The sequence below is a fragment of the Pollachius pollachius genome (genome assembly GCF_949987615.1).
Source record: "Pollachius pollachius genome assembly, chromosome: 1".
Classification (NCBI taxonomy): Eukaryota; Metazoa; Chordata; class Actinopteri; order Gadiformes; family Gadidae; genus Pollachius; species Pollachius pollachius.
In genome coordinates, this window is record NC_136934.1 from 21840870 (window position 1) to 21856494 (window position 15625).

The following is a 15625-nucleotide window of genomic DNA, read 5'->3' on the forward strand; positions in this document are numbered from 1 at the left end:
CGCACACTCACACACACACACAAAGGCACACACACACACACACACACACACACACACACACAAATACCCCCCCCCTCCCCCCCCCGAAAACACACACACACACACAAATTCCACCTGTTTCATATGGTTATTATGCCTAAGGTGTATGTGGGTGTGTTTCCAGAGTGTTCCCCAGGGAGCTGAAAGAGGTGTTTGCATCGTGGCGTCAGGAGTGTGGTAACCGGGGGCGACCGGACATCAGTGAGCGTCTGATCAGTGCGTCGCTGTTCCTGCGCTTCCTGTGTCCGGCTGTGATGTCGCCGTCTCTGTTTGAGCTGACCCAGGAGTACCCCGACGACCGGACCGCCCGCACGCTCACCCTCATCGCCAAGGTTACGCAGAACCTGGCCAACTTCAGCAAGTAAGAAACACATATATCTACCTGTTAAAAGCACTTACATGTATGTTTTATTAAACTATGTATCCTCAGAGCATGTATTAATCATACAAATGAACACTACACAGAAATAATAAAGACACACACTCATTTGCTGAGATGAACGTGTCTCTTTTAATCAACACAATGACACACTCCCATTTAAACCAATTAAAAAATGAACCCTCACAGGAACAAACAGCAGGGGAGTCCACATGAAGGGACTCATAAACGTCCTAATATATGTGTTTTTTATGTGTATGCATATGTACACGTGTGTGTGTGTTTGTGTGTAAATGTTTGTATGCTGTGTGTGTGTGTGTGTGTGTGTGTGTGTGTGTGTGTGTGTGTATGCACGTATGTATGTACTGTATAATTAATGGAGTGCATCCTCTGTGTTTGCCGCAGGTTCGGCAACAAGGAGGAGTACATGCTGTTCATGAACGACTTTGTGGAGCGTGAGTGGAGCAACATGCAGCGCTTCCTGCAGGAGATCTCCCACCCCGACAGCCTGTCCCACACAGCTGGCTTCGACGGATACATCGACCTGGGCCGGGAGCTGTCCACCCTCCACACCCTGCTCATTGAGCTGGACCAGGTACCCACAGCTGGACTCATTGACACACGTGGTCCTATCGTTAACATCTGCCTTAAACCTGTATAAATACATAGCTCAAATCGCTAGCATCTCTGTTCAACTCCAGGCTCTCCATCTTCTGCTGACATCTGGGTTAAACCTGGATGAATACAGATTCAGAGTATCAGAGTACTTTCTTAATCCCACAGGAAATTGATTGTCGCTATTGCTTTGCTCTCGATGGGAAATAGCCTAAGAATAAATATTGTACCAGTAAAATACATGTAGCAATAGAAACATTAAAAACAATTAGGAATAAACAGGTGAAATATAGGAAAGATGCATTTATGCACAAGAATAGTAGCTTTTAGTGCAGTGGATTAGATGCTGGCTATATCATCAGTATTCAACTTTCTTCGTAACTGGGATGAGCATAATCTGCCTCCCTTAACTTCTGCATGAAGTTATTTCAATCTTTAGGTCTGCGTTCCTCGAAATGCTTTAAAGATAATGTGGCTCATTTAGAGATGAAACCAGAGTTTTTAAATAGACATGTAAAAAGGTCTAGCAGACGCTTCTCTCTGATTCTAATAATACATTAAGCTTCTCCGCACATCAGTTCTACCTGTCCACCTTCTACAACATCAAACATCCCCAAATACCACCATGAAAGACACCCATTGTCTTCTATCCGCTGTAAATAGACACAGCATGTTCAGCCTTCAAGATAATCCATCCAGTCTTTGTTGAGAATGATAATATCGCTGTCTGCCAACAGCAGTCCAGTTGAATCAATCAAATTGTTTAAAAGTTATAATTATTCCTGTACGTGTGTCCCGAACATTAACCCTTTGCATGCTATAGAATGGACAAATAAGTGGAGAATGTTTTATCTTCACGGTGTTCACATGTATTGATTACTGTGTGTGTGTGTGTGTGTGTGTGTGTGTGTGTGTGTGTGTGTCTGTGTGTGCATGTGTGTGTGTGTGTGTGCGTATGTTTGTATGCGCATGTGTGTGCATGTGTGTGTGAGCGTTTGTGTGTGTGTGTGTGTGTGTGTGTGTGTGCGTGTGTGTGTGCGTCCCTCCAGGCGTGTCTGGCTAAGCTAGGTCCGCTGCCTCGTATCCTGAGGGAGGTCTCTTCAGCGCTCGCTAACCCAGGGGGGCTGGTCCACCCGGGGGGTCTAGTCCACCCAGGGGGGCTGGTCCACCCGGGGGGTCTAGTCCACCCAGGAGGATTGGTTCACCCAGGTGGGCTTGTCCACCCCCACCCAGGGGGCGGGGCCCACGCAGGGGGCTCGGTCAACCCGGGCGCAGGCTATCCAATGAGCTGCGCGGAGCCCCAGCGCGTGGTGTCGCCGCCACCGCTGTCCCCGCCCCTCTCCCCCCCCCTGGCGGGCTGCAACCTGTCCCGGGGCCTTCAGGGCAGCGTGGGGGCCGACACCAGGTGAGCCCGATCCCCCCCGCCCCATCCCCACCCCTCCTCTCCTGACCCTCACCTTAAGGTCACACGGCCTAGCTTAACGGCAACTCACCTGGGCTCATAACATTAAAAACAGATTAGGATAAGTACATGTATTGTTCTGCACTGATTAAGATATCCTAAGCTTTGATCACATGATCGTGTCCCAGCCTCTGCTTGGACAAAGTGTATCACTGAACTACCCTGGGCGTAGTGGACAGCTCGGGTTCTCCTCCCCTACAACGAGGCGCTCCGCCTGTAAACAATCCCTCTCGAAGCACCACCAATCAGATTTGTTTAAAAACCAACAGAATCTAACATTCAATGACTTTCTTTGTTTGCTAAATCTAACTTCATGAGTAAGAAGGGCTGAACTCTCTGTCCGTCTGGCTATGGTCTGAACGCCCGACCTTGCATTAGCGTTTGACCTGACACTCATCATCTGTTGAGTCTATTCACATGTGCAGCTAATTAACTGTGTGTGTGTGTGTGTGTGTGTGTGTGTGTGTGTGTGTGTGTGTGTGTGTGTGTGTGTGTGTGTGTGTGTGTGTGTGTGTGTGTGTGTGTGTGTGTGTGTGTGTGCTCGTGTAGTTTGGTAGACTTCACCAGGCTTCCATCTCCAACTCCAGAGAACAAAGACTTGTTCTTTGTTACCAAAGGATCCAGTCTTCAGCCCGCAACCGGTAAGTCCTTCTTCTAGAACCCTTAACCCTTAATCAACCCTAAACACTATCACCCTTAACCCTTATCCAGCCCTAAACGCCTCCACCTCTTAACCCTTACCCAGTCCTAAACACCATCACCCTTAACCCTTAAACAACCCTAAACACCATCACCCTTAACCCTTAAACAACCCTAAACACCATCACCCTTAACCCTTAAACAACCCTAAACACCATCACCCTTAACCCCTACCACAGACCTCACCCTTTATGAAGTCACACTCCTCTGTCCCTAGATCCTGGCTCATCTATCACTTAACTCCCAACCTTGTACACATGACCCCGTGACCCCATGACTCCATGACTCCATGACCCCACCCCCCTGAGTGTAGAGTGATTGCCCTTCATATATGTAATGTGAATACTGCATGTTCACCATGTGATACCTTTCCAGGCCTGCAGGGGTCTCCAGCCGCCAGCTCTTCCTACTCAGAAGCCAATGAGAACGAAGCAGGACCGGAGATAGCCAATGACCGGAGGGAGGCCCCCGAGCTGACCAATGAGAGCCGGAGTCTGTCTCTGGTCGACCTGCAGGACTCGTCCCCCAGTGACGGGGTCGACGACGGCCAATGGCAGCGCCGGACCGGGCTCCTTCCCCTGTCCTTCCAGAACCCTGTGTATCACATGACCAGCACGTCACCGAGGCAACCGCAGCAGACCGACGTCACGCCCTCCGATGGCTCTGCCGGTTCCCATGGCAATCCCGAGGAGAGGACCACGATGGGGACCAAGCCGGCGTTCCTTACCCAGATGTCTGTGGGCCTGGGCGGGGGCGAGAGAGGGGAGAGAGTAGAGAGAGTCGAGAGGGGAGAGAGAGGAGAGAGAGGAGATCGCATGTCAGCTCTGTCCAGCAGCAGCAGTGGGGAGGAGTATTCACGCCGACAGATGTCACTGAACGATCCTCCACACGGCAACACACCTGGTGAGAACACCTGTTCTCTAGCCGTCCATCCTCTCTCCTTGTTCTGCTCCTAGTGGTCTCTCCTCTCTCCTTGTTATGCCCCGAGTGGTCTCTCCAATCTCCTTGTTATGCTCATAGTGGTCTCTCCTCTCTCCTTGTTATGCTCCTAGTGGTCTCTCCTCTCTCCTTGTTATGCTCCTAGTGGTCTCTCCTCTCTCCTTGTTATGCTCCTAGTGGTCTCTCCTCTCTCCTTGTTATGCCCCGGGTGGTCTCTCCAATCTCCTTGTTATGCTCATAGTGGCCTCTCCTCTCTCCTTGTTATGCTCCTAGTGGTCTCTCCTCTCCTAGTTGTCTCTCCTCTCTCCTTATTGTTCTCCTCCTAGTGTCCTCTCCCCTCTCTTGTTGGTGCACGTACAGAGGTTCTCTGACCTCATTGTGCGTGTCTTGTGTGCTCGACTCCAGTGGCTCCCATCGGCCCTCGTCAGAGCTCAGTGGGACCCTCTACCGGACCCCAAAGGCGCATAGACCAGCCGCCCCCCCCCTCCTCGGCACCCCCGTGTCCCGCCCGCGGCCGGACCCCCCCCACCATCCTCACCAGCGGCACCTCGGCCTACCCCCCCCGGCCCGCGTCTGGCAGCATGATGTCATCCAGTCCTGATTGGCCCAGCAGCGGCCAATCCCGCCTGAGGCAGACCTCGTCGTCCTCCAAAGGGGACAGCCCTGAGAAACTGCGACCTGTTACCAAGGTAACCAGCATGATGGGTTCATGACCCGATGCCGTAAGCTAGCCTTGAATTAAAAAGGGGGTCATAGGTCAGATCAAAAGGTGAAATGATCATGCAGCGCAAAACAAGGTGTAGTAACGCAAAACCCTTTGTGTGTGTGTGTGTGTGTGTGTACCTCTGTGCACGTGCGCTTGTCTGTGTGCTGTGCACGTGCGCTTGTGTTCTGTGTTTTGTGTATGTGCCTCGTCTCTGTGTGTGTATATATGCACTAGGCCCCGTCCCCAGTAAACCCGGGTGCACTGGACCGTACTGCTGCCTGGCTGCTTAATATGAACTCTGGCGCCCCCTATGGAGAGACTGAGGATGACGAGTCCCTCAGTGAAAAGGTAGCAGACCAGTTTCCTTCACATCGACGGACAGGAATGAGAAAGGCATGCTTCACATGATGAACAAATCTTAACAATCATCATAATCTTGTAAACATATTGATAGTAAAATAAGTTATTGTCCCGCCTGTTGTAGCTGTAAATAGATTTGTATGAACCGCTGGACTTGATTCAGTCTTTAAGAAGCACTGCAAGCTTCCCATCCATATGATTGTCATTGCAAGTTCTTCAAGTGAAGGTTTAGTCGGTTTCACAACTTTGATTTCCTAACCTGTGTTCCTTACATGTGGATGACCTGGGGTTTTATTTGAGTGCCTCAGTGCTCTTTGCAGGATTACACTGGGCTCATTCCATGTTGTCCGTTTGTGTGTGTGTGTGTGTGTGTGTGTGTGTGTGTGTGTGTGTGTGTGTGTGTGTGTGTGTGTGTGTGTGTGTGTGTGTGTGTAGTACCAGCAGGAGATCGCCATGCTCCAGGAGAGGTTACGTGTTGCAGGGATGCGGCAGGAAGAATGTGAGGCCAGATTGATGCTCCAGGACCAGCACAACCAGAGGATGTTACAGGAGTACCAGGTGCACATATCACCTATATCTACTTATAGTCACCTATGTTAACCTTGTTACAGGAGTACCAGGTACACAAATCACCTATATATACTTATAGTCACCTATGTTAACCTTGTTACAGGAGTACCAGGTGCACATATCATCTATATATATTTATAGTCACCTATGTTAACATACATTAACATGAGGAGGCTACAGCTGTACCAGGTGCACATATCACCTGCACCATATTTAACAATTATTCGTTGAAGGCAAAATGAAATGTGGCTGGTGGTTCCAGGGGCATCATGCTAGCTAGTTGATAACTAAGTGTAATGAGACTCACTATGTGACTGGTGCTAACAGGTGCATCATGCTAGCTAGTTGATAACTAAGTGTAATGAGACTCACTATGTGGCTGGTGCTAACAGGTGCATCATGCTAGCTAGTTGATAACTAAGTGTAATGAGACTCACTATGTGGCTGGTGCTAACAGGTGCATCATGCTAGCTAGTTGATAGCTAAGTGTAATGAGACTCAGTATGTGGCTGGTGGTTCCAGGTGCATCATGCTAGCTAGTTGATAACTAAGTGTAATGAGACTCACTATGTGGCTGGTGCTAACAGGTGCATCATGCTAGCTAGTTGATAACTAAGTGTAATGAGACTCACTATGTGGCTGGTGCTAACAGGTGCATCATGCTCGCTAGTTGATAGCTAAGTGTAATGAGACTCAGTATGTGGCTGGTGGTTCCAGGTGCATCATGCTAGCTAGTTGATAGCTAAGTGTAATGAGACTCAGTATGTGGCTGGTGGTTCCAGGTGCATTATGCTAGCTATTTGATAGCTAAGTGTAATGAGACTCACTATGTGGCTGGTGCTAACAGGTGCATCATGCTAGCTAGTTGATAGCTAAGTGTAATGAGACTCAGTATGTGGCTGGTGGTTCCAGGTGCATCATGCTAGCTAGTTGATAGCTAAGTGTAATGAGACTCATTATGTGGCTGGTGGTTCCAAGTGCATCATGCTAGCTAGTTGATAGCTAAGTGTAATGAGACTCAGTATGTGGCTGGTGGTTCCAGGCGAGGCTGGAGGACACGGAGAGCCGCCTGAGACGCCTTCAGGACGACAAGGATCTCCAGATGAACAGCATTATCAGCAGGTGTGTGTGCATGTGCGTGTGTGTGTGTGTGTGTTTCAGGGGCTGTGAGGATGTTTGTGATGTTGACCTGTTAGTGACATGTTGGTGTAATGTTGTGTGTCATGTGACAAGCAGTGTTTGTGTCACTGCAGGTTGATGACTGTGGAGGCTGAGCTGAAGAAGGACCACTCAGATATGCAGGCCGTGGTGGACTCGAAGCAGAAGATTATAGAAGCACAGGTTTGTTTCTGGCACTCTCTCTCTCACTCTCACTCTCTCTCTATGTCTGCTTGCCTGGCTGTCTCTCAACTCTTTCTCATTGCCTTTCCAGTTAACTCCATTTTGTTAGTTAATAATTACTTTTTTAGCGAAGCAACAAAAAAAGTCCCCTTGTCTGTTTAAAATATTCCTGTCTGCAATTGTGTAACTCCCCTCCATGTGTGTGGTGGTCTGTGTCTGTGCCTCCAGGAGAAGAGAATAGCCAGTCTGGACGCGGCCAACAGCCGGCTAATGGCCGCGCTCACACAGCTGAAGGAGCGCTACACTGTGACATCACAAAGGAACGGCCTGTCACCCAGCAACAGCTCCGCCCTGCAGATCACAGAGAACGGAGAATTCCGCAACTCAGGCAACTGCTGAGACACCCAATCAATCATCAGTGACCGGACGCCCCTAGCAACCGTTGAAGAATGAGCAATTCCAATTGGTCGACAACTGCTACTTTTCCGATAGATGCTGCATGAGAGAATGCAAAGGGGATTAGAAGGGGTTCATGAACTGATGGACACTCACTCAGACTGTAGAGAAGGTATAAAAAGGATTAATCAACTTTGCTGTCATCTTACTTATTGTAAAGCTGTCAATCAAAAGTATTTTCCTACACTGTAACCACGGCGACTGCGAATGATTGGATGGCTAACAATACAGTCTGTCCTATAGCCTTGTGTTCCCCCCCCGATGATTCCCTGTTTCCGTCCAAAACGTCCACTGTGGGTGTGAATCCAGGGCTTCCTGTGTTCTATGGTGATGACCCTCTAAATGGGAGCTGGTAGGTACTATACCAGGGACAAGGACACTTTTTTTTCATTTGCGTCAAGGGGGAGGGATTATTATCAAACGTGTATCTGTAACTCCTGTGATTGGCAGCTGCCAAAGGGGAACTAGGCCTAGTGTGATGGTAGTGCTACTAGTGTGATGCCATCAACCACACCCCTTATCACTGTCCTGTTATGGTAACCCCGCCCCCGGCCTGCTCTCCTATTGGCTACCCGCACTGCTGTTGCTATTTGCTATGTAAAGACTGTTCGGATGCAAGAAATTGTTTTGGGTGATGTTTTGGTAAAGAGGAAAGGAGGCAATCAGAACAATTTTGGCCACCGATATACTTACCCTGTCTTTGTAGGACTCTGGACTGTAGACTGTATCTACTGAAATGAGCGGGCAGGTTTCAGCCTTTGTTAGGATGTAAATGTTCTGCCTCAGACTTTATTGAACTTGTTTGAATCAGTTTCACTGACAATAAAAATATGAATGGATATAGGGAGTAATAACAAATATAGTAACAATTATAGATATATTTATATATATATATGTGTATATATATATGTGTGTGTGTGTGTGTGTATATATATATATATATATATACATACATATATATATATACATACATATATATTGCCATCAGATCAAAAAAAAGGTTTTTGTATTGATGATACTTTAAGTATTGTTTAGGTATTGATGAAAAGTGTTTTTATTTTAATGATGAACTTTTTGAACTGACTGTCAATTGTATTTGACTATTTGTGAGTAGAGAGAGAGAGACTGCTTGCCAAAGGACTTCCCCATGGCCCTTATTGACCTAGTGGCCATCTTGGTTCTAACATTGCTCTTAATGCTAGCTGGACTGTGGAAACTGATGCGGAAGATGGCCGCTAGATGTTTAAGGTCTCAAGTTCTGCTCTCTCCGCTGTGTTGACTAGTTATAGCTGACTTAACTGTCAGGCTTCCTGAGATAACAACGTGTGTATTTTTACTCCACAGTCAACCTGTATGCAAGACTCTGTAATTATACATGTAACTGTCATTCTGTATAAAGACCAGCTGCTCCAATGGAAAACCACAGCATCTATAAAAAGAAAAAACATAAAACGACTATATTAAACTGACTGATGGCCAAATAATAGCTCTTTTCAATGTATTAAAGATGTTTATTGATCTTGAGGAAGAGATTTTCTGTAAAGATGAAACATGAATTGTTATAGTTTTAAGTGTCAATCAAAGTTTGAGTACACAGCAGCAAAATATATCATCCCATCAGTTAATATGTTTTGTTGCATTTCATCTGAACCAGGGACTTCATCTATGAGACGCATCATCTTTAAACTGAAATGTATAACCAGCAAACTATTATGGAGGACCAAACCTGCCATATCTGCAAATGTATGGAGAAGTAATTGTATGTCTCAATAAATGCATAAAATATGTCTTGGAAAACATAGAAAGTAATATATATAAAAGAAAAAAATAAATATTTATTTTCTTTCATGTTTACATTTATTTTTCTTGATTTGATTTTGAAGTGATTTTTTTTCCATACATAACTGGATGGCACATTTTACAGCCAAAGCTTGACTCCTATTGTTTCATTTCCGGGTGATTCAAGTATTTTTTTAATGTTATTTTTTACTTATTATGTTGCAGATATTAAGAGTTTTATATAAGCTAAACGTGTTGCTAAAGGTAACCATTCTTGAATATAAAAAAAAACAAACACAATGCCAAATTTATATTAAAATTCTCTCTCTCTGATCATATCAAACATTACATTCTCAATGGATCATCTTCTGCCACAGTATATGTTGACTTGCACACAGTCCAGCCATGGTCGGTTAAAGGTCATCACTCGACCAAGTGCTCAACACAACTCAACAGCCAAGGTGGTACAGAAGCTTGGATGGAGGCAAGAATAGTGGAAAATCAACGTAGAGAGGAAGAGTGTCTCTTTAAATGAAACCCAGACACCACTCAGATCGGTTTGCATTAGATGACTCCCCCTCTCAGTTAAACACACACTATTGCACGGATGAGCTCTTATTGGCTGATATGGTTACCCGGTCCCCTGCTGATTAATCAGCATTGATATGACACACCTGTAGCCCTGACAGCAGCCCTGCCCCGGAATGAATTAAACCTGAAGGCGTTTCGGAAGTCCTTATGTGCTTGGTTTGAGTTTTGTATATGAAATACATGGAAAATACTTATTGAATTCATCTATGTTTATAATCGTAGCTGAGGTCTTGATGAGCTCACCGGTTCTGTTTTGCATGGCAGTATGAGGATGAAAACTGGCTTTAGAACATGACCACGATGCAAGGGTGGCATATCTTCAACCTCCGAGGTCATGCTTCTGATTGATTCCAGCTCTTTTTTGTCCTAGTGAGTGATAGGATTGTCATGTTCTTTCATATTTTCTCTTGGCAGAGTTGGTCCTCCGTTCTCATATCCTCCACCTGAGGGAGTAATGTATCCAACATACTCTTTAAACCAGGTGACCTCGAAGTGAAGGGCAGCAGCACATAGAAGCCTAAATAAAAGCTTATCCTGGAAAATACCTTGACCGTTGTCTCACTCAAGAGACCCTTTTCACAGGGATTGCTCACAACAGTGATTACATGTCTGCTGCTTTTATGTACCAGATAGTACTGCTTCTACTATGAGCCTATGTATTTCTATACAGTGGTAGGCATAAGTTTAGGCAACCATGCTAAAGTTGACTATAAAGAGGAATAAAAAAATCGTCTTTTGGAAATTGATCTAAACAAATTAGGAAAAATCCAACCTTTAGGGACACCAATTTGCTTTGTGAATGAATAATGTATCGTAAATACATAAATGTTCTCCATTAAAATACGTGGTGCATAAGTATAGACACCCCTATGTTAATTTTTATTTCAGTAAGCCTATTAGCTGGTTTGATTTGCATTGACAAATCATGAGGCTAACTAACAGCTATTAGGCTAACTGAAAAGAACCATGCCAATCTCTAGGTATGGTGTAAGCTATGTGGTGATGTGGGGCTATTTTAATTCAAAAGGCTTGGTGACTTCATCAGGATGCATAGTATCCTGGATCCTAACTGGCTTTTAAAAATAAAAACTGCCTGCCTCTATGGGAATTAACATAGGGGTGTCTATACTTATGCACCCTGTGTTTTAATGGAGAACATTTATTTATTTACGATACATTATTCATTCACAAAGCAATTTGGTATCCTTATAGGTTGAATTTTTCCTTATTTGTTATAAATAAGGCATTAAGATCAATTTCCAAAAGATGATTTTGTATTCCTCTTTTTAGTCAACTTTAGCATGGGTGCCTAAACTTATGCCTAACACTGTATGGATATGTTTGTATGTCTTGGTGCACTAAAGTTTGAAGCTGCTCCACCATGAAGCTGAAGTTTGAGAACAGGATATTTTGGGTGTTTTTAACATCAGGATTCCAGATTAGATAAATTTTCCTCTATCCGGTCATGGCTGCTCCACTATACACAAAGACCAATCATCCAATTCTGATGTCGTCTATCAGAATTGGATTTATCTATGTGTGGATATGCATGCATAAATAATTCAAAGTCATCAGCATTAGATGATGTTATTTTATATGGCCCATTTAAAACCTACTCTGCCTCCAAATGTTCTATATGCATCTTCCAGGTTGGCCTTTCCTCAAACCACGAGCTTAAATACATAACTATTACCTGCCCATATTTTGTAAACTCCTCCCTTCTATCTTCCTCCTAGAGCATATTATGAAGCATACTTTGGCTACTGACATTCAGAATCGCCACATTAATGTTGACAATTCCTCCCCCTTGTCCACTGCCTCTTGCATCTTCCTCATCACAAACGTGCTGTTCCTCCCTCCTGCTTTCTCTCTCACCCTGGACCATTCTCCCCTTATGCTCCTCCTCACAAACCAGCACCCATTCCCTCCTGTTGGAGCCCTCCGATTTGTTCAGGCCTTCCAACTTCCCTGCTGGCTTGTCTTTGACTTGATGTGGATCGTATATTCTGGTGGCTTATCCTGGTCCCTCCTTTAGACCCTCCTAACCTCTTGGAAGCTTTTTCTGCCTTGTATTTCAAATAAACATCACATTTGAAAAATACCACTTTATTCACAATATAATTGAGAAAGAGTCACACACATGTATATAATATCTGTTAAAAATGTACATGTTTAGCACGCACATGATGGATTCTGCTAAAATGTAATCTTGATTTGTCACTAAAATGTGTGTATTCAACGTAATATACAGAGGAGCAAGTTCCTGCTAGTTCACCACTTCCACTACTGTTCTGACTCAAGAGATGTTATCTGGCAGAGATGGCCTGGAGGCTACCGGTCATCTTCATGATGTTCGGAACAAACAGCAGTCCGGAGGCCCTTTCGATGGTTTCTATGGGAACCAGGAAGCTCTCCAGTGGAATATTTTCCTCCACTGGGTTGTTGGGCAGGACGTAGGACCTGAGCTCCACACCCTGGCCCCCGGCCCGCTCCAGAATGAGCACCTACAGAACGCCCGGATCATTCAATTAAAACCTTTATTACAATTTATACCGACTCTATGGGGAGCGAGCAGAGAGTCGGTATTGGAGAACCCACCTTAAAGAAATGCGTTGGCACGGCAACGTGGTTTCGACCCAACACTTGGTAGCGAACGTAGAGCTTCCCATCAGCCTCAGCTCTGTTCAACACAGACAGTCTCGTTAGTCCCGCAACTTCTTATCTCAATGGCCTTGGGTTGGAGAGCCACCCATGGCGCCACTATGGAAAACAAGAACCTTGGGTGAAACCTAGAACATTGAATAATTATTATTATTACGACCAGCAATGACGAAGTCTGTCTCTGTCGGTCTTTCCGTTTCTCAGACTTGGTAGTAATTGTCAAAGTGCTACAAAAGTATTCAAATAATATTCTAATATGGCTTGTACAGTACATCATAAAGCATCATGGGATTCTTTTTATTTTGAGAGGACTCAACAATGTCTCCCCATAATCATTTCCAGATGAATTACTAAACTGAACAAAAATAACATAAATAGTGATTAGGTACCTGGGCAGGTAGAGAGACAGAGAAAGGGAGTGAATGGATAGCTGGGCAGGTAGAGAGAGAGACGGGGGGGTGAGTGATTGGATACCTGGGCAGGTAGAGGGGTCCAGTGCAGACGTAGACATTGAGGTATTGTTTGGTCAGAGAGCGACACAGCTGCTCCAAGTTGTTCCAGGCCTTCCGGTTGAGATGAGGACACTTGAAGAGAAGGGGACATTTTTTTACTGGCTAAGAAGTAATACTGAAAAAGATTGTTACTAAAATCTTGGATCCCGAAGTTTGACAATGCTAAAAAGAAATTCAGGGAGACGGCACAGCTTGTCTTCCCAGCTGCAACGGGAAGAGATTAGTTGACCAGTGCTTGGCTTGAGTGATCATTCTCTGTTGACCAAGGAGGGGTACCGACTATGGGATGATGAAGCTATTGTTTTAGTTATAAGTCCAGTAGTTATCAATCCACAGTCCATCTGAGACAATGGTCAGCCAGCACACATTTGCTTTGGTTCTGCCGGTCAGGTTGTTTCCAGTAGAGACCCTCTCCATTTAAGACACGTCTACAGAACCCCGCCCCCAGCAACACCATTAAAACAAAATACATGTGGAGCGAAAGAAAATGAAACGCCCTGGTGACCCAGATTTGAGCACACCAGATTTACAATATTAATCTAAAATTTGAAAATGGGACTATATGTTAGAATGGTGGTTATCAGAAACATATTCAACAGGAAGCCTGAGAAAATGCTGGTTGAAATTGGAACACGTAGGAGTGAATGCCCTCAAATGGTTGGGATGTGTGTGTTTTCTTAGTTTCTTACCTGCGGAGAAACATTACTCAGAATGAAGGTGTCATCCATGGCCTTTTGACTCCATTTGTGATTGGCTGCTGCTGCCAGGTGACCTCGATCGAAGCCGCTCCCCTTGTAGTCCTGGTTGGTCGATCGATGGTAAACGTGGACACTGCCAGCAGCACATAAGTCAGTCGGTAATAAGTTGGATACTAATACGTTCAAATTCAATTTTCAACTTTGTTTGTGCACAGAGGCCAATTGTTTTTGCAGCAAGACATAGAAATAAAGAGAGACAGCGGATGAAATGTCAACAAATACAATCTGGGGATGTGTTTAACCACCTTCTTAGGTGTTTTGAATAACAGGTTTAGCATGTAGCATCTTTTACCCCTCACTCAGCCCAGTGAGCAAACTGCAAGGGGTCAAGAAGATTCTCTGGTTTTGGATTCTCTGGTTGTTACTTTCAACACTTCATGTGTAAGGAGGTCAGGGCAGCTGGCCTGTAGCCATTTAGCATCTTCAATAAGTCAGTTACCAATAAGCCAGTTACCAATAAATCCATCAAGCACCAGCAGGCATGGGCTCCCATAGTTACCTTTCATCTTCTTTGAAGTCAGAGTACTTCCTGTCTGACGAGCCGGTCAAGCTGCCCGGTGTGAGCTGTTCTATTACCCAAGAGGCCGTGCGGGTGCGGGGGTCATATGATGTGATGTAGGACTCTCTGCTCTTGATGTTGGCCAGTGAGGGGAAGCCGTACTTCATCACAGCGCCGGGCTTTGAGCCAACAGGGCCCCCCTGGTACACCTACAACACACACTTCCTGATCACTAGGCTGCCCCTGTGATGTGTCATAACGTAACCATGTGATGCATCAGGTCCCTATAACATTATCATATCATATTAACGTAATCATGTTATGCGTCAGGTCCCTGTGATGCTTAAGGTGTCATAAAGCAGTTAGGCATGGTTGACATGAAGAACATTAAGTAGGCTATGCTGTAATTGTAATTAGATGTCCTAATAGCCTTGCTAAATCATCATCATCACACACACACACACACACACACACACACACACACACAGTCTGTTACAAATGGGAGCTATCATTTATAATTAAATAGTCACATTATGAGCTACCAACCGTCAGCTCGGTGGCCGCCTCAACACTCGGTAGAGGGATAACGGGGACTCGAGAGAGTAAAGAGTGCAGATCGTGATCTAGGAGTCTGTCAGTGGAGCTGGCTGTACTGTCCTTCTGCAGACTATGGAGAGAAGCGCCGACCCCTGTTCCAACGGCCAGGGACACCCCAGCAGCAAACCATCGCGAACGCAAAACACACTGCATATTCCCTTAGGATAAACAAATAATGTATAATTTTGAAGATGTGATAAATTCTTAATAATATGATCCCATGTCACGGATCGTGGACGCCGGACAACAAGGACATCACAGTGGGTTATTATTTGTGGAATCAGCCGTGTCTGACGCGGAGTGATGACGTCTGCACACACCAAATCGTCTCGATAGAGGGCAGGCGATCATTGCAATCAGGCATCTAATGCACATTCTAAACCAGTGGTTCTCCACTGGTCCAGCCTCCGGAGCGACCCACAAGTATCGTCATTAAATCACGACCCAATATTTATTAAGCAGTATTGCAGTAATCAACAATGCCAGTATCAGTAGTGGTAGTAATGAACAAAAAGTTAAATGAAATAGTCAGCCATGAATTATCATTGAAACATTAGTTAAAGCATCGGTTAATGTTTGGATTTGCTCTGTGATCCACTTAAAAGGACATTTGGGCCCACTTATGGTGTTGCCACTTACCAATTGAGATCACATTTCCAAAT

General features: G+C 45.2%; 2 protein-coding genes across 2 annotated transcripts in view; one reads left to right on the plus strand and one right to left on the minus strand.

Annotated features, from left to right (window-relative positions):
* dab2ipa (DAB2 interacting protein a) overlaps positions 1–7509 on the plus strand; it is a gene marked incomplete at both ends in the record, with an annotated part of 23395 nt that extends 15886 nt beyond the window's left edge. Inside the window, 11 exons of the mRNA XM_079729155.1 lie at positions 164–400; positions 824–1013; positions 2083–2438; positions 3045–3136; positions 3570–4097; positions 4539–4822; positions 5074–5187; positions 5635–5757; positions 6812–6891; positions 7023–7110; positions 7339–7509. Of these exons, the coding sequence (XP_079585281.1) occupies positions 164–400; positions 824–1013; positions 2083–2438; positions 3045–3136; positions 3570–4097; positions 4539–4822; positions 5074–5187; positions 5635–5757; positions 6812–6891; positions 7023–7110; positions 7339–7509 (2263 nt within the window). The remainder of the gene's footprint in view (positions 1–163; positions 401–823; positions 1014–2082; positions 2439–3044; positions 3137–3569; positions 4098–4538; positions 4823–5073; positions 5188–5634; positions 5758–6811; positions 6892–7022; positions 7111–7338) is intronic.
* Positions 7510–12120: 4611 nt separating this feature from the next.
* Positions 12121–15232, minus strand: endog (endonuclease G). The gene is made up of 6 exons (XM_079734046.1): positions 14913–15232; positions 14367–14575; positions 13799–13940; positions 13072–13181; positions 12535–12616; positions 12121–12440 (listed from the first exon to the last, which is right to left on the minus strand). The coding sequence occupies exons 1-6, from the start codon at positions 15114–15116 to the stop codon at positions 12243–12245; spliced, it is 945 nt and encodes a 314-aa protein (XP_079590172.1). The 5' UTR covers positions 15117–15232; the 3' UTR covers positions 12121–12242.
* Between the last annotated feature and the right edge of the window lie 393 nt (positions 15233–15625).

Coding starts and splice junctions, on each gene's coding strand:
- endog (XM_079734046.1), bottom strand. CDS start 15,116: ATGCAGTGTGTTTTGCGTTCGCGATGGTTTGCTGCTGGGGTGTCCCTG. Junction 13,941..14,366: donor GACTTCAAAGAAGATGAAAG/GTAACTATGGGA, acceptor TGCTGCTGGCAG/TGTCCACGTTTACCATCGAT. Junction 12,441..12,534: donor TGCCAACGCATTTCTTTAAG/GTGGGTTCTCCA, acceptor GGCGTTCTGTAG/GTGCTCATTCTGGAGCGGGC.